The 27,523-nt window shown below is 43.9% G+C and overlaps 3 protein-coding genes across 15 annotated transcripts in view; 1 reads left to right on the forward strand and 2 right to left on the reverse strand.

The window, feature by feature from the left end:
• PANK4 (pantothenate kinase 4 (inactive)) overlaps positions 1-17,668 on the reverse strand; it is a 26,676-nt gene extending 9,008 nt beyond the window's left edge. For 4 of the 13 annotated variants that reach the window (XR_015704200.1, XR_015704199.1, XR_015704197.1 and 1 more), the window contains exons 1-12: positions 17,301-17,668; positions 13,942-14,024; positions 12,887-13,095; positions 10,541-10,724; positions 9,895-9,987; positions 8,235-8,388; positions 7,104-7,285; positions 6,544-6,634; positions 4,244-4,344; positions 2,559-2,714; positions 1,467-1,579; positions 787-874 (exon numbers count right to left, since the gene is read on the reverse strand). Coding sequence is in view for 9 of the 13 variants with exons in the window: in XM_087755082.1 (XP_087611208.1) it covers positions 787-874; positions 1,467-1,579; positions 2,559-2,714; positions 4,244-4,344; positions 6,544-6,634; positions 7,104-7,285; positions 8,235-8,388; positions 9,895-9,987; positions 10,541-10,724; positions 12,887-13,095; positions 13,942-14,024; positions 17,301-17,505 (1,659 nt within the window). In the remaining 4 variants the exon portion in view is untranslated. Of the gene's footprint in view, positions 1-786; positions 875-1,466; positions 1,580-2,558; positions 2,715-4,243; positions 4,345-5,500; positions 5,583-6,543; positions 6,635-7,103; positions 7,286-8,234; positions 8,389-9,894; positions 9,988-10,540; positions 10,725-10,885; positions 10,991-11,806; positions 11,900-12,886; positions 13,096-13,941; positions 14,025-17,300 lie in introns of those variants that run through there. The other 9 variants (XM_087755082.1, XM_087755080.1, XM_087755081.1 and 6 more) reach the window with 8 other exon arrangements.
• Positions 11,810-27,523, forward strand: part of LOC104008935 (transcription factor HES-5) — a 32,666-nt gene continuing 16,952 nt past the window's right edge. The window contains exon 1 of the mRNA XM_087755092.1: positions 11,810-11,880. The gene's annotated coding sequence lies outside the window, so the exon portion shown is untranslated. The remainder of the gene's footprint in view (positions 11,881-27,523) is intronic.
• Positions 19,493-20,209, reverse strand: HES5 (hes family bHLH transcription factor 5). Its single transcript, XM_009460998.2, has 3 exons — positions 20,141-20,209; positions 19,841-20,006; positions 19,493-19,746 (listed from the first exon to the last, which is right to left on the reverse strand). Exons 1-3 carry the CDS (start codon positions 20,192-20,194, stop codon positions 19,493-19,495), a joined length of 474 nt encoding a protein of 157 aa, XP_009459273.2. The 5' UTR covers positions 20,195-20,209.

A 27,523-nucleotide genomic window follows, 5' to 3' on the forward strand; every position in this document is an offset into this window, starting at 1 on the left:
TTCGGGGAGGGGGTGGTGGTGAGGAAAGGAAAGCACACACACTTGAAGGTAGCTAAAGGAACACAGAAATATCAGTTCACAGCATTGGTGACTTTGCATGGAGCTGCTGAGATCGTTAACTGCTCTGCAAGATAACAACGCCAAGTGTCTTTTACAACTGCCTGCAACTGACATTTATTGGACAGTACTTACATAGCTACGCACAGCTTTACATCTGAAGATTATTTCCACACCATGACGAGAATTATAAGAATGAGGAGAAAAAAAGAAAAATTCCTGAAATCTGCCAGACTGCAGTAGCAGCCTCAGTACAAAGGGAAATAAACTGACTGTCCTCAAAACTGAAATTCTCAGGTCACTGGCGAGGTACGCCATAATCGGAAACGCAGGCTTCTCCGTGCAGCTCCCTCAGCTCTGAACTGAAGGAGACACCTCCTCGCTGAAGGAGCAGGTCACCACGGTATCTGGTGGCAGACACCACGCACTCACCAGGAGCAGGACTGACACCATCAATTCGCTTCCCAGGTGTATCAGACAAGTTAAGCTGATAATATTTTTGGTTAGCATTACCCTCATCATGAGCACGTTAGAGGTCAAAGGCTTTATATCCCATTACCCATCGCTGTTTCTCCCCAGTGACAACCACCAACTGGTTAAAACTGCTGCAAGGTAGCCAGTTACTAACCTCTCCCCTGTAAGCCATTACTTATACCAAGTTTCAAAGTATGGAAAAAGAAGTGTCTTGAACTTACATGTTGTCCACCCTGGAAAGCAAGAACAACTTACCTTTGAATAGGGATCCGGAAAATTGAACTCGTTTAAACAGTGTTCCCTTGTATCCAAAAGACTTCTAACTGTTAAGGTACCATATGCACTTTAAAAGGGGAGAAGGGGGGAAGAAAAAAAGAGAGAGAATCATAGAATTGTTTAGGTTGGAAAAGACCTTTAAGATCATCAAGTCCAACCGTTAACCCAGCACTGCCAAGCCCACTACAAGATCAAGTACTTCAGACAGGAAAAAGTTTTCGCCTCTGTGTCCTCCATAAGTCAGCACGTCACACAACCACTTAAGTTAAAAGCCTTTACATGCCATATGTGCTGAACACCGTCTCTAAGCGGTAAATCTACTATACAGTTTATTTAAATAGAGAGGGAAAATGTTCAGAGCAAAGCTAGATACTTGAATTAACATGCTACCATTTTTAATAACCATGTAACAATTTTTAATAATGAATTTTCTGCCGAGAAAAACTTTTCCATTAAATCCCAATATACGAGATCCAAAAGTTCTGTGCAGAGGACCTGACATTTGGCACATCAACTTGCTATAGCCTTCAGCCTAGTTAGCTTTCAGTTTGCTCTGCTTCATAACCTAGTTAGCTTTCATGTAGTGTTTAGTTAGCTTTTAATTCGCTCTGCTGAACCGAAGCAGCAAGTGATGAAAAAGGGAAAACAAAGACACTTACAAAGGCTGCTGCCTGAGCGTCTGGAGCTTATTCCAGTATTTCTGTCGGAACTTTTCAGCTCTCTCTGGTGCATCAACAGAGTCTGGCTGACTGGCTGCAGCACGCTTTGCCACCTGGTAGAGAAATGAGGCCAGACTGAAGTTAGGAAATGAATTCTTCCTCCACGTAACGGATCTGAAGTTCAGTCTGAAAAATAACCCCTCCATCTGCTGCTCTGTTCGGTGCCTGCACGCTATCCAGTCCCTCCCACACAGTATCTTCCAGCTTCCCTTTACTCCAACCACTAAAGAATAATTTTAAATACCTCCTTTCTTCCCCAAAAATTTAAAGTTTATTTTCAAGACTGTACTTTCAGAAATTAAACACAAGTTCTAACTACTTATAGGAGGGGAAAAAAAATAACAAACACACACACATGAGGCAAAACAGGCAGAAATTTAACAGTCCACACCAACCCCTCGTGTTCTTTTCTCCTTTGCTACAGCAAGGTCAAGTCAGCGTGCTGCCCCTGTGTTTTTCCCAGCCCTTCTCCTCTTGACACGCACTCATGAAGTTCCCGATTTGGATTTGCTTACTAAGTATATGCAACTCCTCAGTACTAGCATGCACTGACTGAATCAGTGTCACAGTGCAGAAAACATAACTCATGTCTGATTGACTCATGCTCTTCGAATGCCAAAGCGGCTGTAAGGCAGCAGGACTGCTCCCAAGAGTAAGAACAATGTGAGTATTTTTGGCCTTTCCCTTTTTGGCCTTTGATTGTATAACCATCCTGCCTGCCTCTCTGTATAAAGAGGTGGTAAGTGCCACTTGAGAGAGAAGCTTTGAAAACACCTTATAAAAGAAAAAAAAAAAAAGAAAAGGCAGCACCACAGGAGAAGAATACTTCTGCCTTTGAAGGTATCAAGCACTTCCTTAGGAGACTGGGACAAAGTCAAATGCCTCTGTCAGCAGGGGAAAGAGGAACCGTACTTACACACAATAGGTTTGACACAGCAGATACATTCTGTAGGGTAAACGCGTTGGTCCACAGAAGATTTATTTGCTAAATATTTGCACCATTCATACATATGACTGGTTTGTGACATTTACCCCATCCAGTGCCTCCTCAAAGCAGGTGAGCCAGTATTTTCTGGCCAGGGCATCATCTGTGAGGTCAACAGTGTCTGGAATATAGGTTGATGGGTCTTTCAGCAGTGGCAGGTTAACAAGCGGTCTCTCCAACCTGTCCATTTCGAGCATGTCAAACTAGGTGAAAAATGAGAGAGGCTTATTAGAACTTACTTGGAAATGGATTCATAACAAATTAAATTAGTACAGGGCTACAGAAGTCCATCCACAGTTAAGACTGACAAATTTGCTGACCACTATATCAGAGTATATGCCATCATAAATAATCCACTCTCCTGCATGGATTATTTATCCATGCCCATCGTATAGATAGGGATTATCACGTTTCAGGTTGAAAACTTACTATAGGCCCTCATTTTATTATTTTCCTTTTCTGTCAAATCTGCTGGGCTACCAGGTTCAAAGACAGGAGCACAAAGAGCTGAGCACAGGCTTATTTGTAACGCAATGTTGCTACGCTGCTTTACACCTTCCTTTTACAATCCCGATCAAGGCTCCAAAACCTTTCCTTACACCTTGTGAAAACAATCCTTGGGACCAAATTTCTAAGGATAGAGATTAAATTCATGTGAAATACGTATAGTTACACAGCTCTGTACATAAAGTGTGCCTTATTTCTTGCATCTAAAAAAACCTGTGCACGTTTATCTTTATTTTATACAACTATCTAATCGCATTGCATTTGCGAACGCTGCATGGCCTAGAAATGTTCAGACTAAGTAAAGATTATAGCCCACAATGTAACAAGACTTTGTGTACATAAACCAAAGTGGTTGCTACAGAAAGACTGCCTTCAGTATTCATTTCATTGCTGAAAAGTGGACATTTCTGAACTATGCTTGTTGCAAAGAGACTTCACTTTACGTGAACAAAGTGAGTGCCGAGCCATAGAAGACTTCAAAACGGAGTAACTGTGGACAGTACGTTACAGCTGGTTTGAGACTCCTGTACCACTGCCAGCATGAAAAAAAATAATCTTTTCACAGGTTGACCACTTTGGTTTATGTACGCAAAGTCTTGTTATATTGTGGGCTGGAAAAACACTGACATGCGAACCGGTAGAAGACAGGAGAACACAATGAGCTCCACTATTCTAGCTCCTTTTCAAAAGCACTTCAGTAGGTGCAGTATTAGAATATTTTAACAACCTTAACGTACTTTCTGATTGCTTACTGTATGCCAGTTTCACTGTGAAATCGGAATTACTGTCTTGTCAGTGTATTTAAGAGGTGACTGGGCTCATGCTCTTCTATCCGATTATATATTTCTCTTCTCATAGGAAGTAAATAAACGCTGCTTAAAGACAGTGGAACATCAGATTCAAAATTCTGAAGCACAGTATTTCAACTGTATAGCAAAACCCAGCTACTTCAGAGAAAGGGTAAAAGAGATGAACGTGTCCCCCCCAGCTTTGGGGAAGGAGAATAAGACAAAGTAGCAGCCACAATCTGTTTATATGAGACATTACATCAAACCATGGCCCAAGACAAGACGACATCACACATGACACAAGACACCATATTAGTCACTTCTTTCGGTAAGCAGGAGTCCCAGGGCAAGCAGCAACTAGCTTGCGAATAATTATCTATTTTCAAATCACTATTACTAAGAGAAGGCACTTCGTTCTAGAAAAGACAACCACATACTGTACCACTCCTTGATCTCTGCATAGGGTAAACATCAGGTGATGTGCTCATAAGACCAGAACTCCCAGCATAATTCTCTCCCCAGCTATACTGATTTGGATCTAGAAAAGAGAAAGACAGAGAGACACATAATCTGAAAAATAAAACTGAAAATACTCCCGTGAGTGAGTCTAGAGTTAGCATCCCTTCAGAGAAGCTGCTTCACTACAGAAACCATCTTCCCTTGTCTTTATAAGCAAACATAATTGTTCCCTCTAACCCCCAAAAGAAATGTTTCGACCACTCAGTGAATTACCAAGCTCTAAAGAGCTTCAACCTGAAGGAGACATAAGACAATTAAAGTTCTAAAATCATTCTTTCTTCAACCCCCTTTCCTTGTCATTAAGGGCTATAAACAGCATGCCTCCAAAGCACTATCACTGATCAGAGAGACAATTTCTTATTTCTAAATCTAGAACCTTTATTAACAAAATATAATTACGAAACTCTCAAAGCACAATGTAAGTCTCATATAAACACTGACGTTACTTCTAGAATTTTTTTTTATTTGAGAAAAAGTTTAATCAAGTTCATATGTACAGTACATGCTGCAGAAGCAACATCTTTAATTCCTCAGTAGCTGATTCCTTGCCCATATCTATAAAATGGGTATGAACAGAATTCCACATCCATTATTCTGAGGTATATTTGATATTTACTAAAACTAAGTACCATTAACCACCTTGCTATCTGTTCCACTGTAACTAATATGCTGACTGGCTTGCTAGTACATCAACAAGAGAAAAAGAAAAGAAAAATGGCAGAATTCAACCAGAGCACCCTAGACCCAAAGAATGCTGGACAGAGTGTCTCATCCTTCATAAATGTCTGCGAGGCTTTTCACTCTCAAACCAACACAGTTTTGAGATGCTGGTCTTCTTCAGTACGTTAACTGAATTCAGAAGCTGGCCTCTTAAAGAGGGGGAAAGTTCTCCGAAACCACATTTCCCCAATCTGATTCAGAGTTACGACAGCTCTTTGCAGAAATGCAGAAGAGAGCCAAATCCTGCTGGCTTCTCAAAGGTGAGCAGGAAAACCAGTGAGAAATTAAGATGTCCCTGCCAGAATATATAAACCCAAAGCCCAGCATCTGTGTTTATTAGTGCCAAATGTATTTATTTAGGCAACAACTTACATGCAGCCTCTTAAGAGAAACTTGGACATTACACTGACATTTCAGAACACAGCATATACAGAACATAGCAGTGCTGTACTTACTGTCTTGTTCAGCTCCTTTTAAAAATGCCCCAATGGCTCCCAGGTAGCCTTCATGTCTCAGGAACAATGCCTGAACCTCTCCCTGCCACAATATGAAACATTGCAATTGGATGGTCCCTGATGGCTAATATGTACTTCTTTGTCACTAGTTTTACACTTAAATTTAATAGAAACAACTAGAAGATGGTAATATTCATTTGTGCTACATTCTAACACATTCAGTAACTTTAATGGTGCTCCTGAAACACAGCTTCAGGAGGAACTGCTTACATACATCATTCCACAATTATTAAACAGCTGGGGAAAAAATACATGCAGAAGTGGTGTGTACTCTAAGCCTGCACAACCACAGAAGCAGAGGGAAGCCAGTGCCTTCACTAGAAAAGACCACTGCATCATGCCATGAATATTCAACTCCTCTTGCTTGAACAGGCTGGAAACGTAAGGTCACCTGATCTCTAGGTCATCAACGTAAGCGTGTGCCACTGTGCATCCAACGCGTTCAAGACATCGCTCATTATCTTTATTCCATTACACTGCTATTTAACGTTCAACAACATACAGACACTCTGCATATTATCCATAGGCAAGCATTTCCCCCGTCAAATTAGTTAATTTAATTGTTAATATAATACACAAAAGCTCAGGAGAATAAGAACAGCCTCCATCCTAGCAGCAGGGTCCCTTAGCTTTCCTGGGCACGGCTGGGTGAGACCCAGCCTTCTCCAAAGGACAATCAGCTATGTCTGCAGCAGCCACTATAAGAACAGTTGGCACTGAGGTAAGCTACAGTAAAAATCAGCTACTATTCACGGTGAGATTTGGATTTGAATCGCTGATAAAGCTATTCTTACAAGAATCTAAAGCTGTAGTTTTACAATAGTTTTCTTCAAACCCAACAAAGTTCTACAGAAAGGGACTGCAATGGTGAAATAAAGGGGGAAAAAAGGCAGCACACAGGAGTCTCTTGCCTGAAGAACTAATGAGAAAAAAAGTTGTGTCATCTATTCTATGAAATTGCAAAAGTGCAGGGACTAATCTACCTGTAACAACCATTAAGTGAGTTTTTGGACTTGACCGTTTTTCTAATGAAAAATCTTCAGTATTTTCCACAGCTTCAAAACCTGCAAAGAACTACAGCTTGGTTGGTTTTTGTTTGTTTTTTTAAACAACAAACCACAAACCCCCCCACTGATACTAACTGCTAACTACCTCAGCAGAACAATCCCACAGTGCATAGCCTAGGGGGTGGAAAGAAATAGATGCAAGTCAGCAAGAGGAATTGAATAACAATGGTAGCTATCTAAGAAAATAGGGAAAACTCATTACTTGGCAGCTACAAGACAGACTGTCAATCAAAAAATAATAATAAAGAGAGAGAGGGAGGGAGGGAGGGAGAAAGAGAGGCCAGACAGAACTCCCAGGCAATTCACATTGATTTTACCCCTCCCACAACAGATCTTTATAGCCCTGCCTTACCTACCTAAACAGCAGCCCTCTAAACTTACTACAAGTGCAAATTCGTTTATTAAAGTCTCCCGACAACCTAGAAAGATAACTAAACACGTGATTTTGCTATTAGGAAAATCTCTGTTTTCATTACCTTGGAGAAGAAGTTGATACTGTAGGTTATTGTGCGCATAGTAACAGGGTGACCCCGAATAAAGAATCCTCCAAAATATATTTTATCTAAGTTATGGAGTTTGGCATAGAGGCAGGCAAGTTGACCAATGTCATTGCTGATCATATGTAGTAAACTTTTTGCCATATCTTCTTTGGAAAATTCTTAAAGGAAAGAAATAGTAAACCAAATTAAACACAGTTGAAGAATGCTCAAACTGTAGTTTTCTAACAGACAGCCTACAGCTGGAGAAACAAAAATAGGGAGTTTGACCAGTCTCTTTGTGTGTGTAGAAGAAAGGTGTGTCCGTCCATCGTGTCGTCCCCCCCCCCAATCTTTTATTTGGCCAAAGATATCACGAAAAAAACACTAAGCTTCTGTGAAATACTGCTTGAAAGAAACCTCCTTGAAAAGCCAACAGCAAATGGCAAGAACTCCATTTCTTCTCTCTAGGAACGACGGATGACGGTTCATCCATCCATCTTGACCTGAGATGCACTGCAAGCTTTTTATTATAATACTCCAAATAAAATTGTAAATTATAGTAAATCACTGCCATAGGTCCTTTTCTGGACCAAGAAAGCCACATATATTTCCCACAGGAATGAATTAACATTGGGCTAACTAGACAGCTATTTTTGTCATTTGCCTAGACTTACGCAATCCCAAACTGAAAATCTGAATGCCTGCTTGTAAGACAGTACTGTATAATATTTTTAATCAATAAAATACTGTGCAGGCAAAACTCTTGTGGGCCAGACCATGAAAAGGACTGGTGGTTATTTCCCAGCTCTACTTGTTAGATCATTATAAACATCAGATTCCCAAGGGCCAGAGGAGATGGTCGCACCACTTCTCCTCATTAGTTTCAAACAACAACTCCAAATAACTGGAGCAATTCAAGCAGCGCTCCGTGGCCCCTCTCAGCCCAGCATGCCTAACAGAGGGAAATAGATAAGACCAGATAAGTTTATGCTGATGAAGCTGGCAAATATTTTTCCATCCATTTAAGTGTTCACAGGAAGCTGGCATAAGCAGCAAATCCATGCTGATGGGCAATATAAAGTATTAACTGTACAGCAAATCTTGGGTAGATCTTCTATATACCAATACCTTTATCTGCTGTAGTAGATTTCCCGAAGCTGCTAGCTATCAGATTTCCACTTAGCCCCAGAGTCTGGTAGGCGCCTCCATACACATCTTTCACCAGCATGTCTACATTTGTGTGCTGTCCCTTTGAAGCGAGTTGCAGCAATTCATCAAATTTCTGAGGATGAGAAGCAGAGTTACTGTAACTTTGCTGGACAGCCAGAGAACCTTGCCCATAAACCCAGAGTTCTGCAGCATCTTTACTGACCAAAACCAGGGGTTTTGGCTTGTCTTAGAATCAACCCTGCCAGCAAAAGATACATTATTTCTAATTACAAGGATTTATCCAGAGTCCGTATCTTATCAGACAGACTGATCTTAAGTGGAGTTCCTTTAATGATGAAAAGCACAACCATCCTCTTCAGTTATCTGCAGTTATCTGCAAATAATTTGTTGAATTTCCCCTGAAAACTAGAGATGGATCAGCACATACAAAATAGTCAGAAGCCTCATGCATCTCTTATCTTGGAATGAAGTCAGAAACACAGTAACTAAGAGCAAACAGAATTATGTCTTCTTGAGGCATAAGAAAAAAAATGTTTAAAAACCAAAAGGCTACGTCTGCCTTTACTGTTGCAGAAATGCATGAAATTAAAATTGCACGCAATCTGCATTATACCAATACTTAATTTATAAGTCTGTTAACCCTAATTTCTTCTTCTACAAAATCGGAGAGAATTAAGAGCAGACGTTGTCATGTTCTAAGATTTCTTTTTTAAAAGCATCACACAAAATATTGCAAGTATGGCTCTTCCCTTTGACATTTTCTTATTTGGTGCATATGTAACTCTAGCTTTTTCTACACTGCTGACATTTAGGGACACCTATTTAAGCCGCACGGATCTTTGAGACAGGAAAAACTAGCATGATTTAAGAGCCGAGTTAGGCAGAGCAGTACTAAATCAGGCCTTTTTCTGGCAGATTACCAGCTTGGGATTTAAGTGACGAACCCCTGAAACCGTAATGTGCAACAAAGAGAGACAGAATTCCTCCTCTCGACTCCCAGACATTCCGCAGTAATTGGGTGCTCTCTGCTTTGCTTCTGCAGATAATATTGCAGGAACTAGGCAGGCATTTCATGTTGACAAAGAGTACAGAAAACTAACAGGCCACTTTGAGGAAGCTGCTCTCTGCATTACAGACATTATTTGTCCTTGCTGACAAACTCCTTGAGTCCCAAGTAGGATTACTATTTTGCCACCGATGAGCATCTGATTGGTTTTGTCCCTATATTCTACCAGTATCTTTTTACATTTAAAGCTTCCTTTTATGCATCAGAAACAACAAAAATATGAACCTAAATCAAGGACTCAGCCTTGTTATCTAACAGCCTAGGACCACAAGCACCTAATGGAGAGTATTAGAATTGTCCTGAGCATTGCAGAACCACCCGTTCTGTTTCTGCACAACGGCAGCAATTCTTTGAATAAAAGGTAAACCCCCACGAGACAGACGTAATTTTTTTCATCTTCTAGTACACTAATGTTGGACTTCTGGTTTCCCATACAAACATTACTTAAACTAATTATTTCTCCCTACTCAGATAGTTTGGCATTCCAACATTTCAAGCTTCCTCTTAGCATCTCATTTAATCCCCCAACCCTTAAAACTGACACCTCGATACCTTTGTTTTTGTGAGGAGAGCTCCAAGACCCCAGAAGGTTCCACCTCCAATTGAGCTCCCTCCGATCCATTCAAATTTGTCTTCTGTTTCTACCTGTCAATAAAACAAGGCAGATCTGTCTAGAAAGTCCTATTATAACTATAAACACACAGTCAGATATGAGAGGACGTGGGTTTTTTTGAACAGTGGAATTAGTGTAGGCAGTAGTATTTAATTGTGTAAATATCAGGTGAGAAGTTCTCCAGAGGTACATGTTCCACATACTTACACCACAAGCAGTTTCTGAAATCTCTGTATTTAATTCTTGGCCAATAATCCTAAATATAGACATCAAATTTGGTCCCCTCAACAGTGTACCCAAACAAACAAACATTAAAAACCACCCTGATCTGACAGCCTGCGTCCTCATCAGTTAAAATAACAACTTCTCTAAACACCAAATTAAATGTGATTAAAAAGAAACTACGGTAGTGAATGGAAAAGCATTCATAACTCTAAGAAATGGAAATTAAAAAAAAAAAAAAATCATTATTTTCTTTCTAAACTTTTTATTACCTAAGAAGAAACAACTACAAATCTAAACCAGTAAGATGTTTCAGATCATCTTTATCAAATTCTACAGTAAAACACTTTAGCAACCACTCACCTTCACTATAGAAACCCCAGAGCCAATATTCACCAGTAAATAAGGGAAAATATTTGGGTGGTTCGTCTGAAATCGGAACTCTGTATCTGAATCTTTCTGGTATGCAAACACTTCATGGGGTATGTTCCTTAGCACGAAGTTGCATCCTTTAATTAGGCAGGTCATTACATCTTCTTTATCTACTCTGAGGGGAAGGGGGAGAAAAAACATCCTTACGTAAATTTGACAGTCCTATTGATAAGCCAGTATGCTTTTAGAACAGTAGTTTTCAAAGACTTTACAAACAGGAGATAGTAACCCACACCACATGGCAGAAGTCCAGATCTCTTAAAACATGAAACCTACATCTGCATATGTTCTGATGTTCATCTTCCATGCCAGAACACACCGTCCGAGGCTAGACTGTAGTTACACAGTAACTTTAATCTTACATTAATCACCCTGTCCTTCAAAAATAATCCTGCTCCCGTTTGCTTGTTTACACTGCCTCTTTAGTGCCCTAGTGCTAGCACAAGTATATATGCACCCGTGCGATAAAGTAGGTCAGGAAACTTATCTGGAAATTAACCTTACAAAACAATTTCCTAACACAGAATAATTTTCTATTGCTCTTCCTGTTCCTTCCCAGTCAAGGAAAAAAGGCTCCCCTCAACATTTTGGCACTCGTTTATGACAGATTAAAATACTGCAAGGAGCCTACTACTGGGATTACCAAACACAGGAAAAAAAGACCTCTCACAAGAATAACAGGATTCACAACAGTATATATCCTGAGTATGGAGTCTAGGAACGTGATACATAATTTAGACAAGACGAATGATGTAGTTACGTCAGCTAACACTTACTGACTTCTGCCGACATCTATAGCTTATGCATTGTTACTGATTTATGGTAAATTTCTTACACGAAATATGCTAAATTTCTGACAGGAAATCATAAGCCTTGTTGAAAACACAGAAACAAAGCAGAAATATACACCTCAGTTAATACAGAATGCTTTATGTTTGTGAGGATGGAGACGGTGCTGCTTTCTGGGCCTGTGGATCAACTAAGTATGTCATTACCAAATAAAAAACAAAGAAACAAAACCCAGGTGCACCGCATGAGAAAAGGGGGGAATTGCCTCCTTGTCTTGATTAACTGATACTTAGTAACAGCCAATCAGGTACTGATGTAGGCTGGTTTGGAAAACAGTTAACAGAATCCTACCTATCAGAAGAAGAAAGTTATTTGAAACAGTAGTATAAAAGAAATTGAACACAGTACCTCAGAAACTGAAGCATGTACTACACAGAATTACAGCATGGGAGCTACCTCGAAGTTTTCCCCAGTAATATCAGGTAATGTTTTACAGTGGTGTAAAGTAATGATTTTTTTATCTATACTTATAGCAGCTTTTTAGCATATGGTGTTTTTGATAAAGATTTTGAGCGGCAAATTTATGAGGCTGTAAATTCATGAGACTGTCCTTTAGTATCCTGCAAGCCTATGCTTCTGCATGAAGTTTAGGTAGGAGCTATGCAGTAAGTTACTATATCATATTAATTACTTGCTTCTGAGTGTGCACGGAAAAATGTTAGAAGCTTTTGGAACTCTAACTTGAGAGGCTAGGCGACTACAGAGATTAGATATATCCAAGAAAAAGCGTCTGCCAACAACACTTTGGCTTTTAATAATGAAGTTGTCTTGTGGATTTCATCCTTAGGCTTTAAGTAGAAAGACTGATATGCTTAAACACACCTCATCACAGTAACTGATCAAAGATTCTCAATTAAAATTCATCAGTAATGAATTTACCAACTACTTACTACTTTATTTCAAATATTACTTCATTTTATATACCACTGTAGGCTTGGTGTATTTGGATCTCTACTCTGGTAGAGTTCAACAGCGTGTCCACAGCATGCTACTGATAGCCAGGATACCATCACTGAAATGCTGCTAGTTGTGAGGTGAAAAGTAAAAACCATTATCGTAATCATGACAGAGGTTGATTTAACTTAAAAATGGAGTAGGTGCAAGTTGGATCCTTTCTAGAAAAAAGCTGTGGTAATACCCTGCTCTCCTTTTTGCTTTCTCCTGAACCCCGTGCTCCTGTCTGTTGGCTCCACTCCTGCACCTCTACTGTGTCAGTCAACGATACGGTTATCTGTTTGCAGCTTATGTTCACTAACAAGCCGATTCAGCCTGGTCTGACCAAGATGCGTACACACGTTGTGCTGCTGCTTCGCTCTTGTGGTGTAGATGGCTTTTGAGGGCAGATGGGCGAAGTGGAAAGTTAGCCTACTAAAATTTCATCAAAGAAGAAATACACTCCTATAACTAAGTTTAAATAGTTCCACTTACTTCAACCCCAGCTTCTTCTCAATAAGATCTTTGAATTTATAGGCACCACCACCTGTAGCTTTGATGACTTTTGTTTCTGTATTGACAAGATGGTCTTTGATGAAATCCAGGCAGGTTTCAATATAAGTGTTTTCAAATTTAATGAAGTGAAGTCGAGCTGTAATCTCCTCCTGAACCGATATTTCGTACAAAGGTTCATTTTCTATGTCCTTTAAAAAGAAAAGAATTTCTTGTAGATCATTCAAAATCCTTCCTCGAGAAACAAGGTTCTATGCTAAACTACTGAACATCAATATCTGTACTTCCTTTGCCTTGAAACTTTGTTAACGCTATTAAAAACATAACATCCCAAGCTACTTTCAAAGAATATAGTTTCAACAGATCTTAATACTCCTTAAGCTGAGAATACAATCAAGTCTCCCATGCATTAGACATGCATGAAATATCTCTGTATGAGAAAAGTTATGTTTACATGGGAGTACGGGTTTTTACAAAAGTACCATACTTATCTGTCTAGAAAATAATTATTTCAAACACTAACTGGCAATTGAAGCACTTCCAAGAAGTCAAGGAACGTACTGAGTTTGCCTGTGCATGGGCTGCACAACTCTGAAGCCCTGCAATCAGTCTTTCGGTAAAGAGAACATGTATGATGTATTAACATGTGAATTTAGATCTAGAGCTGTATTAAGCTTGCAAAGCAAAAGTAATTGCCAAACCCATGCTAACAGCTAATTTCCCCTGGAATATAGCAAAGGGTTGTTAACAGGAGCCACACACTCATCTGAGCTGCGGTAAAAATGCTTAGGGATGGCTGTTGCCAGTACATACTAGAATGTGTGTTTAAAATAAACATTTCAGCTGTGACAACTTACTTCAGAGTAACAGACATTAGAAGGTCATACTTCAACTCTAAGAAAGGTCTAGATAAAGTTTTACATAGAATAATTTACTAGATGGGTTTCAGATGAAATTTCTATTCTACTATGAGAAGCCAGTCCAGTACTTCACTCTGCAGTCAACTGCATGCAACTGATTAATGACACAATTCTTACCTTTCCAGAATGATCAAAGGATCTCACTCTTGCCACTTTGTGCTGCACAGTTGAATAATAAGCCAATTTAGTTAATGAACCACCTGTTAGTAAAAAGATGACAAGTTACGATTAATGCCTCACCTTAGAGCAAATAATATAACTTATGTTTATGTATGCTTTACCTAAGAGTTCTTGGTTTTTAAGATCTCCTCAGCTACAGCCAGACATAATTAAACTAAGCGCATAACACAGTGAGCCAAAGAACCCTTGTCTGGAAACTGATTTGCACAGTTAACTCTAAATGCACTACTCGTGGGACAAGCTCCATGAGTGGAGCTTATGGCCAACTGATGTGGGGAAGACTGAAGATGAGCAGGAGTAAGTGCAAGTTCTTAACTGGCTAGGCTAGCACATAGATAGTGAGATATATCTACCTGTTATTTATCTTGTTTGAAAACTCTTTATAGAAACCCCCAAATCTCTTGCTTATAAGAGGATTTTATAAGTAGGTTTGCCACAACTGAGCAATGCATGCCATATGCACAAACAAAAATTGTCTCTTGAGGAACTCTTAAGTAAATATTCTTAACCTGCTTCCAAGGAGAAGCTACAAATTCATAGCTGGTTAGAAGATGACTCTATGTACTGAATAACTATTTTGCAAGACTATTCTTGGCTTTGAGGTAAAGAACACTTAGAATGATGTTCCTCAGGCATACTAGTTAGTGACAATACCAACATGTAAGTCTGAGCAGACCAGCCCCATCACCTTCTTCAGGCCTTGAGTCTGCTTACATCAAGGCAATAAAACAACTTCCAACTCTCATCTTGAAACAGAACTTAAGCACTTGCCCTATCTGTGCTGTCTCTGCATCTGACCTGCAAAAGTGTCTTTATGAAGTTAGACTGAGTAACTTCACTGATTATTTTTTTTTTTCCCCTTAGGACAAAGGAGTACCTGATGGTGCTTCTGATACCTCTGGTATCTTAATCAAGTAGATATTTGAGCCTGAAAGTAGGAGGCTGTCAAAGCCTCCTTATTTTTGTTAAAATAAGCTTTTAATATTTTTCCCCTTCAGAAAGAAAAATGCCTCTTCAACTACTCCTGAGTATCAGGATCTGATTAAGGTATCAGTTTGCTTCATAAACCTCTAAGCTGCTTTGGCTGTTGAAGAAAAACCCTCAATTTTAACTCAGCATAAAAAGTACCCTGGGCTGCAGACCGTAACTGCCCGTCTGTACAGAAAGTCACTTCTAACTGCGTCCATGCTCTTGGAACAGGAGCACAAGGCAGTCAGGTGGTCCGTGTATCTCAGTGCTACAGGCCTAACATATAGCTGAATTTAAGTCTGCACGCATTGCTTGCCTCTTGCCAAAGATCTGACATGCTGTGTACAAGACGGGAAGTAATTATGACCAACGATTGGGTGAAAATTAAAGTCCCAACAGTAAATAAGAACCTAGCAATGTTAGATCATAACATAATTCAGTGGCCCTACGGTCTGCTGCCTTATAAACAAGTGTAATCAAGAAATGCAGCATGGGCAAGTGAAAACTAATTGCTAGTGCTTATAGTCTTGCCTTTATAACAGTACTCTCATCTCTTCCATAGGGCTCAAATAAACAAGTAAATTTTTGCGACCTGTAGGAGAAAAACAGGAGGCTTTCTCTAGCAAAATTAAAGTGAGGTCAATTTAGAGTGATCATTGACAGACACTTATAGTAACAAAAACAGTAAAGCTTTCCTGACCTCAGTTCTTATTTCACTGTATTAGCAAATGCTTCAAAGTTTCTGGTAAACAAAATCCAAACTCTGTTCTGCTAGCTCATTCCTTAAAGGTGAGGTTTTTCTTAGCTTTTGTAAAAAAAACTAAACCCAGTAGCTCTGTGCTATGAGGAAAAGCTTCCTTCCAAACCTCTAAGTAGAGGAATTGTGAACCTTGTGTTGGAATGTCATAGTTTGTACAACACTGATAGTGATACAGGTGCTTCAGCAATTAATTTATCACCAGATAAATAGTATGTAAAGCTATGCTTTATACATTCTCCCCTTCCTATCCCAGTTTTTAAAGACTTAAATCTATTCAGAACACCAGCTGAGACATGTAACTAGGCTTTATAACTAATCCCACAACTCTAATTCTACTCTGACCCACAGCAAGGACCGACTCCAGCTGTTATTTTAACAGGCATGAAACAAGTAGCTTCTGAAGGAGTTAAGTGCACTTGTGATATGACAAGATCCTATATTATGGCGTGTATATTCTTCCCACTACACATAAGTCTACGCCACCCAGAGCAGCGTTAACGAGAGGGCTAATGGAGGCTGGCACCAGTACCACATTGTCCTGTGGCTGGAGAACACTTTTCTCCTGGCTTCCCTACTGAATAGTTCCACTGACCTAGTAACTGCAAAAGAGAAGCAAACCGTGTGAACTGGCATTTTTGGTTTTGCAGATCTCCACAGAATGAATACTAATCCCTGCACAGGTGAAACTATTGTTAGCAGGCTTAGCTCAGCTGTGTCCCAGCACGGCCCAACGCACCAGCGCGGCTCCGTGCTGGGGAGCTGTGGTGCTCAGGTGTCACCGTGATGTGTGTTACTCCGGCTGTCCCTCGGTGCAGACTGCTGTGCGCCCAGGAATGTTGTGTTCTCAGGCTTATGCGGGGGACACGAGGCGTCTCTGGGGGTGACCGCGGAAGCAAGGGCGGCCAGCTCCTGTCACAGGCCCCCAACCCACGCCGAACCCCGCAGCCCCCCCGCTTTGCCGGGCAGGCGGGACGGCAGCCCTCCCCAGCCCTCCCCCTTCCTCCAGGCCCGCTTCGGGCGCAGGGAGGAGGGCACGCAGCCCCCCGCTCGCTGGGGCCGGCCGGGGGGGGATCCGCGGCGCTGCTCCCGGCCGGGCCTAGGGCAGCCGGTGCGCCGCCCTCTCGCCCGAGGTCGCCGGGGAGGCGCGGGCCCCGTTCCCCTGCGGGCAGGACGGCCCGCTGCCCCCGCCGGGCGGCCGCCTCTCCCCCGCCAAGGACGGCCCCGGGCTGTCCCTAACCCGGTCCCCTCCGCCGCCCGTTAGCGGCAGCGGACGGCACGCCGGGGCTTGTAGTGCCGGTCCCCGTCTCCGCCTCGCCGCCGCCGGCCGGCGGGACTCCCGCTCCCGCCGTGCCCCGCGCCGCCCCCGGGCCGCGGCGCCTGCCGGGAGCTGTAGTGCGGCCCCGGCTCCCCGCCCCGGCCCGGGCGCCTCAGGGGACTGCGCTTCCCGGCGTGCCCCGCGCCCCGGCGGCCCGCCCGCCCGCCCGCCCCCGGCGAGTCCCCGCAGCGGGCGAGAGCCGCCGCCCGTTCCTCGCCCATCGCCCGCTCCCCGCCGCTCCCGCCCGGTTACCGATGTCTATGGCGAAGCGCTTGGCGTTCTCCAGGTTGCGGAAGATTTCGTCGGGCGGGAGGGTGATGCTCTTGTCCAAACTGCCGTGACCGCCGCTACCTCGCCCGCCCCGCTCCGCCATTTTGAAGGCGACCCACTCCTCGCCTGGCCTCATCGGCATGCAAATGTATGCGCATACATCTACATACCAACAAGGCCGGCGCATAGATTATGCGAACGAGGCGGGGGCTGGCGGCAGCGGGGCGGGCGCGCGCCTGCAGCCCCGCCCGTGGGGGGCGAGTGTCGGAGCGGGGCTTGTCGCCGCGATGGCGGCTGGGGCCTGAGCGCAGCGGGGCCTCGCAGCCGGTGACGCACGCACACACACGCACACCCCCCCCGCCACCCACCCCCGACAGGCTTTCTCGTACGCGGCTGGCAAGGGCCACGCCGCCCGTGACATCGGCTGTGTTGACTCGTGCCGCATACATGCGCACGCGTGTTGCGCGGCTATACGCGTCTCCCCTTTACACAAAAAAATAGATCTAAATTCCCTGCGTTTCAGGCTGTTTTGTGACTCAGACGCTGCCTCAAGAACGTGAATCATAAAACCGCGGAATCGTTCCGGGTGGAAAAGACCCTTAAGCTCATCGAGTCCCACCGCTCGCCCAGCGCTGCCAAGGCCGCCACTAAACCACGTCCCTGAGCACCACCTCTGCCCGGCTTTTAAATCCCCCCAGGGATGGGGACGCAGCCCCTGCCCTGGGCAGCCTGGGCCAGGGCCTGACAGCCCTTTGGGGGAAGGAGTTTTTCCTAATATCCAACCCAAACCTGCCCTGGCGTGAAATGTAACATGAAGTGCCTCGGCAAACTTTATCTGTTAATCGGAAGCATTTTTTGTGTTCGGGAGTCAGGCATAAATTTTCCTGACTCCGCCCTCGCTGTGACCTTTCTTGACAAGTCTCTTGGGTCTAAATTTCCAAAGAATTTGTCTGTTAGGCATGTCTCTATTTTTGTCTTGCGTTGGGAGAGCTAGGATTTGATATTTTGGAGCTATGTATTCTCTACTGTGGAAAACAGCACTGCAGGGGTTCCAAAGGGACACAAAGCTGGTGAGGCAATTAAATACCAATTCTGAGTATCCTTGCTTTTACTGAAATCTTTGTCTCACGTCCTTTAACCCCAGGGACCACAGGGAAATCGGCTATGCAAACAACTCAAGAAAGAATAACTTGCTGGATTGATTAACTAGATTTTTATTTATTTTTGTACTGTTAAAAGTTTCTGCAGCTTCTGAAGTTCAAGATAATTTCTGGCACAGGTTATACAATTGGTGCAGCTCACACATAACATGTTATAGCATCCTCTAAGGACAGTAATGATTCACATTCTCCCCTGGTGGAAGGGTACCAAAGAGTAAATATAATTTGTACACCTGCCTTTCATGAAAGACTTTGATAAATATTTCTTGTAAAATTGACAACACAGCTGTAACTTTCTTTCCTATAAGGATATAAAAATGAGCTTTTGCCTTTATAAAAGGCATACATATCCTGAACCTCACAAACAGTACTCTGATTTTGTGAGCAAGACATCCTGAGGAATTTCCTCTACATAGTTTGAGCTATGGTTTAACCATTTTCAGAGCATGCTCAGTACAGCCTACAAATATTACAGAACCCATTCTGGCACCCGTAGGAAAGCTAGGTTTTCAAATGTTTCCAGTTAGACGAGCTGCTCTGCTTGAGACGCCTTGGGCCCCCGGGGCTCCAGCCGCAGCCGGGCAGCAGAGGTGTGGATCGCTTGGGACACAGGAGTCTCAAGTGGAGCAGGTCAGAGGAAAGAGCTCCTCCTGAATGGACGCGTTTGAAAACGCTAGCCTGAACATCTTAGAAGTTACTGCTTTCTCAACAGACGTACGCGTACAACCTCACTAAGGTTAAGAACAGTCGGTGTTCCTCTCTGAACAACTCCTCTCAGTCATCCTAGCAGGAGGATTACATCTCACATTCTTTGAGAATAACTTTCTCTCCACGCGGTGGGATCGGTTCAGTCCTTCTGGAAGAAGGGAAGCAGACATCCAAGCACAGCGATGCTCTGCAAAAGGAAAACATTCTTCCCTACTCACGAGAGGAGTGGGGGGACTTGTATAGCAAGTCACGGTCTCCTCTGGAATACGAGCAAATGTCCAGGAAGCACATTAGCGTACTCTTGGCCTACCAAGGCCTCCAGAGGCTGCAGGAGGGTTTCAGTGCTGCTTGTTTTGCAGGGGGCTGGTGGGTGGCAGCGGGTGCAGAAGAAGAACCAGAGTCCTTAGGTACTGCTTGTGACCTCTGGAAATGGCAGATCAGCTTCATCCGGGCTTCTGTGTTTGCTGAATGGAGAGACAGGAACTGCAGAGCTTCTTTGAGGCACCAGGCATACCCTTCACAATAATCCTGCTGTAGGCTTTTGGCAGATGCTGCAAAAGCTGCAAGGGCAGAAGAGAAGTGTTACACAGGGAGACTCATCTGGAGTTTTGCCTAAAAGTAAGGGCAGCAAGCGCGATCGGGGGATGTACTCACCTCGGCTGTATTTCAGGTAGCTGACGGTCATCTCCAGGATGTCGGCTTTCTCCAGCTTGGAGTTGGGCTGGTGTCTCTGAAACTCCTTCTCCAGGAGCAGTTTCAGCTGCTCGATGCTGCTGTTAATCCGGTCACGGCGCAGTTTCTCTACAATGGGTTTCCTGAGCTGTAACACAAAACGGGAGGAGGAGAGTTAGCAGTGAGACTTTCCCCTTCCCGTCCCTGTATAACCTGCTGCTAAAGGGGTTCGGCCCTTCTCAGCTCTTTGCCCTCGCGGTCGCAGAGACAGCAGACGCTTACTCTGTTCTTCTCTTTGGGTGTTAGGATTTCCAGGGAGAGAGCACTGGGTGCCATTATCCCAAGTGCTGGTTTCAGCTCAGAGCTCGCTGGTCAGCGGGTGGAGAAGGGAGCTGGGAGTTCCTCTATTTATACGCAGTGGCTGCATACAAATGTATGGGTCCTCGGCGACTTTGAGTTTCCCACAGTCGGTAGCCAATCCATGTGTGCCCTGGGACAATAGAGAAAGCATCTATTACAGCATGGCAAATTGACTGTGAATTGCCTGGGGATAATACCCTGCTCCCAAAGGAGCAGGTGGACTGGGGAGTGTGTGACACAATAGGGCTTGGCATTACCGCGCTGGGCTAAGAACGTGGGAAAGTGTTTGCCGTCATTATAATCAAACTTCTGCCTGATGTTGGGAACGTCAACATCTCAATGTGCTGCCTTTTCCCAGGCTGTGGTGAAATTAAGCACAGAAGACTGATCCCAGGAAGAGATAATGCTCTGTGCCCATGACCAAAAGAGAGGTTGAAAAGGAAAAGATGCAGAATTAGAGGGACTAAACCCTTTCATTGACATTAAACCGTGCTTAGATGAATACAGTACCAGATAATTTTCAGGCAACTAAAGACTAAAATCGAGGGTAGAACCTTTAAAACAATCTGCACTAATCAGTTAGCTTGAAATATTTTCCTCTCCCTTGTTGAAACGCTTGAAGTCCCTCTATAAGTTATATTCAGAGCTCCTCCTTGCTTTTGTTTGGGTGATCTGGGCTTTCCTATGGCAGCTCGTGACATGTAATGATTATGATGCCTTTCCCAAACATGTCCTATTTAATTTCATGCCACTTTGCAAATGCCTCACTGTCCCCTTGGTCCCGAGTCTCCACATAAAGCACCTAAATATATTTTGCCTTTACAGACAACTGAGATGGAGTGAAAAGTCAATGCTTGTCTATCACTTTGCTTGTATTATCCCAGTTGCAGAATGTAAATACAGGTGCTGGGATACCCTGTGGCTCTGTTCAGTCCTGGGCTTTCTCGGTGTATGTGCCACATGTATTGCAATGAACACAGGTAACAAAGTGGAAAGGACCAGAGAGAATCCAGGATTAAAGCTGCCTTTTTGAGATATTTTTTCCAGCTATTCTAGGTTGCCTGCTCAGGCCTACTGCCCCCCCGGGCACAATCCAATACAAAGCTAGTCACATTTAAGATCTGTCAGTCAGGCACGTGAGGCCTCGTATTGACAAATTCCCAGTTATGCTTTATGGTCTATCTGTTTCAGCTGCAGGATGTGGAGCTCTACGGGTTTAAAGGGAGTTGTGCATGGGCATAATTTTTTTTCCTTAATGCATGTTCCCTGGTCAGAGGGTAGAACAGGGAGTAAACCTAGGTTGTCGCTAATAGGCTAGCAGGTTGGGGATGTCAGTTTTTGAATACCTGTTTCTTACTACAACAATGTTCATGAAAACCCTACCTATTTCCTACGTCTGCCTTTCAAAACCAGAAAGGAAACCTTCATTTTGCTGTCAACTGCAGTCAGCCTGTTCCACCTGCCCTCAGCATCTCTTTCAATAGGCCAGGGCCAAAACCTGTGTCTGTGGGTCCATAGACAGCAATGTGTTTCAGCACACGCAGGGCTGTTGCATAAAGGGGTATGATCCTGCCAAGGACGATCCTGTAACTAGTTATTAACCTGAAGCTCACAGAGCCCCTTGTAACTTCCTAGCTCCTCCTGGCAGGGATTTTCATAGGTCAGCCGTTCTCCCCTCCTCCCTTTCCAGCCCAAAGCCATTTTACATTTAGATGGATCACTTAGGATGTAACGATTTTAATTGTTGATGGTTGTTGAAAACCTATAATTGAACAGGGAGTATGAGTCCTATTCAAAATCAGTTCCCTGAATTATTTTGTCAGCTTGTAATCAGCAGTATTACTTGCAGCCAGGGCAATCCCTGGTTGCACGTACTTGTGCCATTATTGGAGCTTGAAGTCAAGCACGGGGCTTTGTGCATCTCTCTCAGGGTCACACGAGATGGAGCGGACAGCAGGTCCTGCCATGCACCATATGGGAAGGAATATGTTTGCAGCAGCAGTGGGCACAGTGAGACGGGAGGGAAGCTTTGACCCAATTTTCAGTTCTGGAAATATGAAATGAGTGGTTTTAAATAACGCCATCCTCTCCCCAGCACAATGCCCCTGGACTCCAAAGAGCTAAACCAGCTCCCACTGATTAAAGCATTATCCCTTCCTTTAACTGCGGGGCAGATGGTGCAGCAGGCGCTAGCTTTCTTCTCAGGACCCACAGAGGCACACTTCTTTTGTTGACAGTTTAACACTGTGAATGGGGCGATGTGGGAAACCCTTGGAACTGCGGACTCGCACCATCTGATGTGAATGGTGAACCAGGCACGCTGCCTTGCAGCGAGCACACAAAACAACAGCCCGCTGGGCTCACAAACTCCCGGCTTCTCTCCCCTGCTCTCTGTCAGTTGAAAAGATGGCAAATCTTCCGTTCCCCCCTTGCCTGCTTCTCCTCCCCTCTGTATGCTGCTGATGGATAAAAGAGAAACAAGTATCTCCCCCCGACCCCTTTGGTTTGATTATTAAGGCCTGAAAACTTAATGGCAACAGTATTTCCCAACTGATGCTTCAGAATAATAAATTGTCTAGACTAAGGCTGTCCCTAGAATATATTTATTATGGAACTGGGTGCAGTATGCACTTTCTGCAAGGATTTCGGTAAGGAAAAAAAATCCTCTGCTGTAGGCAGTCCAGTTGCTCTTTGTTAAAAGTCTGTAACTAGTTTGCTCAGTTTGGGCTCTTTTAAAATTCAGCTGTTAGTGCAATAGTCTGTCCCACTGAAACATGTTTGTAATCCAAATTCTTGTCACTGTCCTGCATATCTGTGGGAGGGGTTCGTGCCTCTCTCCGACTGTCGCTGCAGAGCCAGAATGAAAGATTGATTGTCTGAGGCTCAGAAGCAGGGCTTTCCCTGTTTTTGGAACGAAGGATTAAAAGAAACAAATCCCCCAAATTGCCAAACATGTGGAGTTGACTAAATAACGTGACACAATAATTCCTTTCTTTGGAGGATGGTGTGAAATCTGGACCCGCTCTTGAGAGATGGCAGCTATGCTGTGGACAAAGAGGCTTGCTTTCTTGGCGGCCTTGTTCCTCTGTAAAATCACATCACAGTCATGAGTTGCATCGTGAAGATGCAGTCTTCAAAATCGCACGTGAAAACAGGGAGGCGTCTCCACTCCCGCTTGGTACAGGTATTGAGGAGTGTAATGGGAAGCAGAAATCTGCAAACAATTGTCAATGTCTGCACTTACAGACCTCGCCCGTCAGGCAGGAGTCCTCGCTTTTCCTAAGGCAAGAACCACCACGTTAATTGTCTCCAACTGTAGGTGCTCACCGTTTGACCCTGAGCTATGCTGTGCAATCTGTGTGCCATAGATCGCTTGGAGTTGAGGAACAACCACAGAGGAGCCAGCAAAGGCAACTAACCAACCCCAAGACTATCATCAGTAGGCTTGTGTTCATTATAGTCCATAAATCAGAGCAGCTGGAGGACCGCTAGCCTAGGAAATCGGTGCTGGGCCGTGGAGGTTTCTGCTCCTGGTTCGTAGGTGGTGATTTCAGCCCAGGTGCAGACGTATTACGCACGCTCTTTTCACAAAAGCTGCCACCTCTTGTAATGCCAATTGGCAGCTTTCTTAACCCATCTGATGCTTAGCTTTCCGTGGAGGGGAACCCAGTGTATTGCGATGTAGCAACAGGTCGGGAGGAAGGTGGACTATCAGAGAAGGGTACAGAAAACCAGAATTTCATTGTCTATGTTATGCAGGTCTATAAAGCAGTGCTCCATTATGTTTGGGGCTGTACTTATAGCACACAACTTGATGGCTTAAAGCTTTCCTTTCTATATCACTTTTAGAACGTTTTTATTTTAAACCATTTCCTACATTCGTGCCAGCCTGCCTCACAAATGCTATTGATGGTCTTTCTAAAGAAATAATTATGATTTTTATTTTTTCTGTGCCTTCCTTAAATGGTTTAAAATCTTTCTGACAACCCCTCTCAAGACACCTATTTAGTGTCAAAGAGCATAACGTTCCCAAGTTTTAAAAGGGCTCTCGCATAATACTGATCGATCAATGTGCTCCTTGGGAAAATAGCTCTCCAGATGGTCTATCGGGACAGGAATTGCTGGTCATCACAATGCAGAGCCAAAAAGCGTCACTAATGTGGGCTGTTGTGAGGCACGCTTCCTTTGTGGTCCCTTTCAATGTCTTAAATAGGGAAGAAAGTGTGGGAAACTCTGAGAAACTCAGGCCCACACTCTGAGGTTAATAGGGGCTTTGTCAGGAGAGTATTCCTGGGCTGTGGGATCAGCATAATAAACAACATCTTTCCTAAGGGTGGGAATGTGTTGGAGCAGGGGAGAGTCACCCCAGGGGACAGAGGAGCAATAAGAAGCTTTGCATTCAATTATTATAAGTGATAATAATTAATAAATTGTAAACATAACCTTTGCTGGGCTAAGACTGGTGAAACCAGAGGTCTGGCTTTTAACTCTCAAGTAATTGGTAAACTAAAGCCCAGAGGGGCAAGTCTTTGGCTGGTGAAAAACAGAAGCGGTGCACTTGCACCGGCCATAGATCTGACTCCCTGGAGCAAACGGAGGCTTGCTGGTGGGCTTTGGTTTCTCCCCCCTGCCCAGAAAGGAGGCGCTTGCTGATTCTCTCCCTTACACCACTCTGCAGACAGGAGGTCTGAATCTCGCGTACGCCAGCGGCTAGGCACGATCCGCTCCCCCGCTATAGCCAGCGTAATGTAATACGGCCTCAGTGTAAAGGAGAATCGGACCTCATGGTCTGAATGACAGTAGCCGTGTCTCTCCAGACTTATGCCAATACGGGCGGCAGGAGTTCTGGGCCGAGAAGTCTGACTGTGATCTCGCGTGACTTTTGCACAGTTGTCATTTCCACGGCCTGTTCCTGTGTTAGCCTAGAACTGGAGCGACTGGGTTCAAATTTCAGTTTGTGCAGCTCTTCTTTGGTTTCCTGTTGTCTTTTCCGTGTGTGCTGTCAGCTGTAACCAAACTGCAGTGATGCTGCCAACTGTGACCTTCACAACGTGGTTTGCTTGGGTGGTCACACATTAGCTGCAGAAGATACCCGTCCACGTAACAGCAGCAGGCTTCTCCGTGCCACGTGTGACTCCATTCCCAGTCCCTGCGGTGCGTGGTCAGGTTGCGGTGTGCTTTGGGGCACATCGCTGCATTTTGACTGAGTCTGAACTCCCCCAAACTTCCGATCCACAAACTGCCTTAATTAGGCTTTATTTAAAAATGCGCAGGCATGGATGAACAGCTTGGATTTTGCTGGGACTCAGAAGCTTGTACTAATTGACAAAGACATGTTGAGCACAGCAAGGTGAAGTGACTTTTTCAAGATTGCTAAGCAACCACAAAATCTAGAAATATCTCTTCTGAATTATTTAGTCATTCACTAGGAAGAACAAATCTATCATCTGCAGCATTGGTATCAGCCCCCATGAACTGCAGAACTGTATCAAAAACCCACCTTGTACTGCATTGGCAGACAGATGAAGCTCGTGTATTCAGGGTAAAATAATAACCAAAATGATCCATGCAACTGTAATGAGGTAGAGCCCTATGTTCTTGGCCTGGCTAGCTGGCTTTGGTCCTTTCCATACGTATAACAAAGGGTTTAATCACAAATGGGGTGAGGACTGGCCAGGTACAGCCAGCAGTGTTTGAATGCAGTTTCATCTTGTCAGCTTCGCAGATCTGAGTTGGCTTAGTGCTTATCTAAGCAGCCACTTGACAAGATCAGATATTCTAGGTTTCCTTTTGCTTAAGGAAAAAAGCAAATGCTAGAAATGAAGTTTTCAGGGGCATCTCTCCCAGGGAATTTGGGGAGAGCTGAAATTGGTGACCAATGGTGTTTCATGCTGCTACTATATCTCTGGAAGAATGAGAGGGTTCCCTGTCATGTACCCAAATGAACGTGTTACTGTGGGTAGATGATGGTTTTGTGAACTGATTATTTGTGCAGATTTATTCTACTTTGAAGAGAAGGGCAAATAAAAGGTGAATAGTCCCCACTGAGCAATGAATGGGAGCTCTTTAAAAGAAAAGTGAGTGAATGTTATTGGGGAAAGTGTTGTCTTTTGGAGAGATTGTTGGTATTTAAGGTGCTGAGGGGTGGCTTTAGGATCTCCTTCTTGTGCTTTTCTTCCTGCTTCCCCAAATACCTTCTGAATCCCTTTTCGCCTGTTCACCTCATCTGTTCCCTCTCTGTGTAGCTGTGCGGGAGAAGGACAAGCACACCCTTTGCAACCGGTGCTAATCTTCCTCACGGCACCGGAGTGTGGCTGCCTCACTCCTCAGGAGGTGGGAATCGGGTGGCCTGCACGCAGGGCGTTGCAGAAGGGTCTAAGAGGGCTGGAGCGGAGGCTGCGCACGGATGCCGCAGGGCCTCTCTCCGCAACTCCCGGGGAGCCCGGGCTGCTTACGTTGGGTCACCCAGCTGGTGCAAGCCAGGTGGGCAGGCTGTTGTAAATCTCCGGGTAAGAGGATATGCTAGATTTGTTTTCTGAATTGAGGTGGGGTGAAAAACTCAAGGGAGGATCGTCTAAAAGATACTTGGCAGAGAGACCGTTTCTACAATAGGCTGGACAGAAAAACCCTCAAAAGCCTGGTGGAGTGTGGCAGTTTCTCAACTCCGAGGCCCAGGCCCTATTCCTGGCATGGTTTGGACCCTTAGGTGGATGTCGGAGAAAGGGAATAAAATGTTTGAAGAAAAGAAGAGTATGGGGAAATAATTTAGGAGAGGAAATGCTTTTTCAATCTCTGTTTGCTATCAAATTATATATACTTTTAGCCATATACGGGCAGATTTCACTTCAGTAAAGAAAGCAATTCTGTTATTCCCTAACAGAACTCATGTTTAGTTAACAGAAGGTGCTAAAACTAAAAGACAACAAAAAGTAGCTCACCCCATTGCGGGTGGTTTCAAAGAGGAGGGTAAGATCCCCAAGCAGAGTCAGGTGCCAAACCCTTTGGAAGTTATTAGGAGTTTTGCACATTGCTACCTCCTAAAGGGACAGAAAGTGTAAGACTGAACTCAGGTCGGTGGGTAAACTCATGGGGAACGGGGGAAATAAACTGGCTGTGAAATCAGTGATGTGCTGAAGTCTGAACAGGTTGCTGTTAAGTATCTGGGTCTACACCTCTCAGTATCTCACTTCAATTTCACCTCCGTTTTAATTTTTGGTAACTTTTCCAGAGATTGCTTCTTTGAAGGATCTGAAATCCTGTTCTGCCAAATGAATTTCACAAATATAAACTATGTAGGGGAATGAA

The sequence above is a fragment of the Nipponia nippon genome, unplaced genomic scaffold, assembly GCF_047370975.1.
Source record: "Nipponia nippon isolate SJK-2023a ecotype South Korea unplaced genomic scaffold, ASM4737097v1 scaffold_19, whole genome shotgun sequence".
In the NCBI taxonomy this organism is placed as follows: domain Eukaryota; kingdom Metazoa; phylum Chordata; class Aves; order Pelecaniformes; family Threskiornithidae; genus Nipponia; species Nipponia nippon.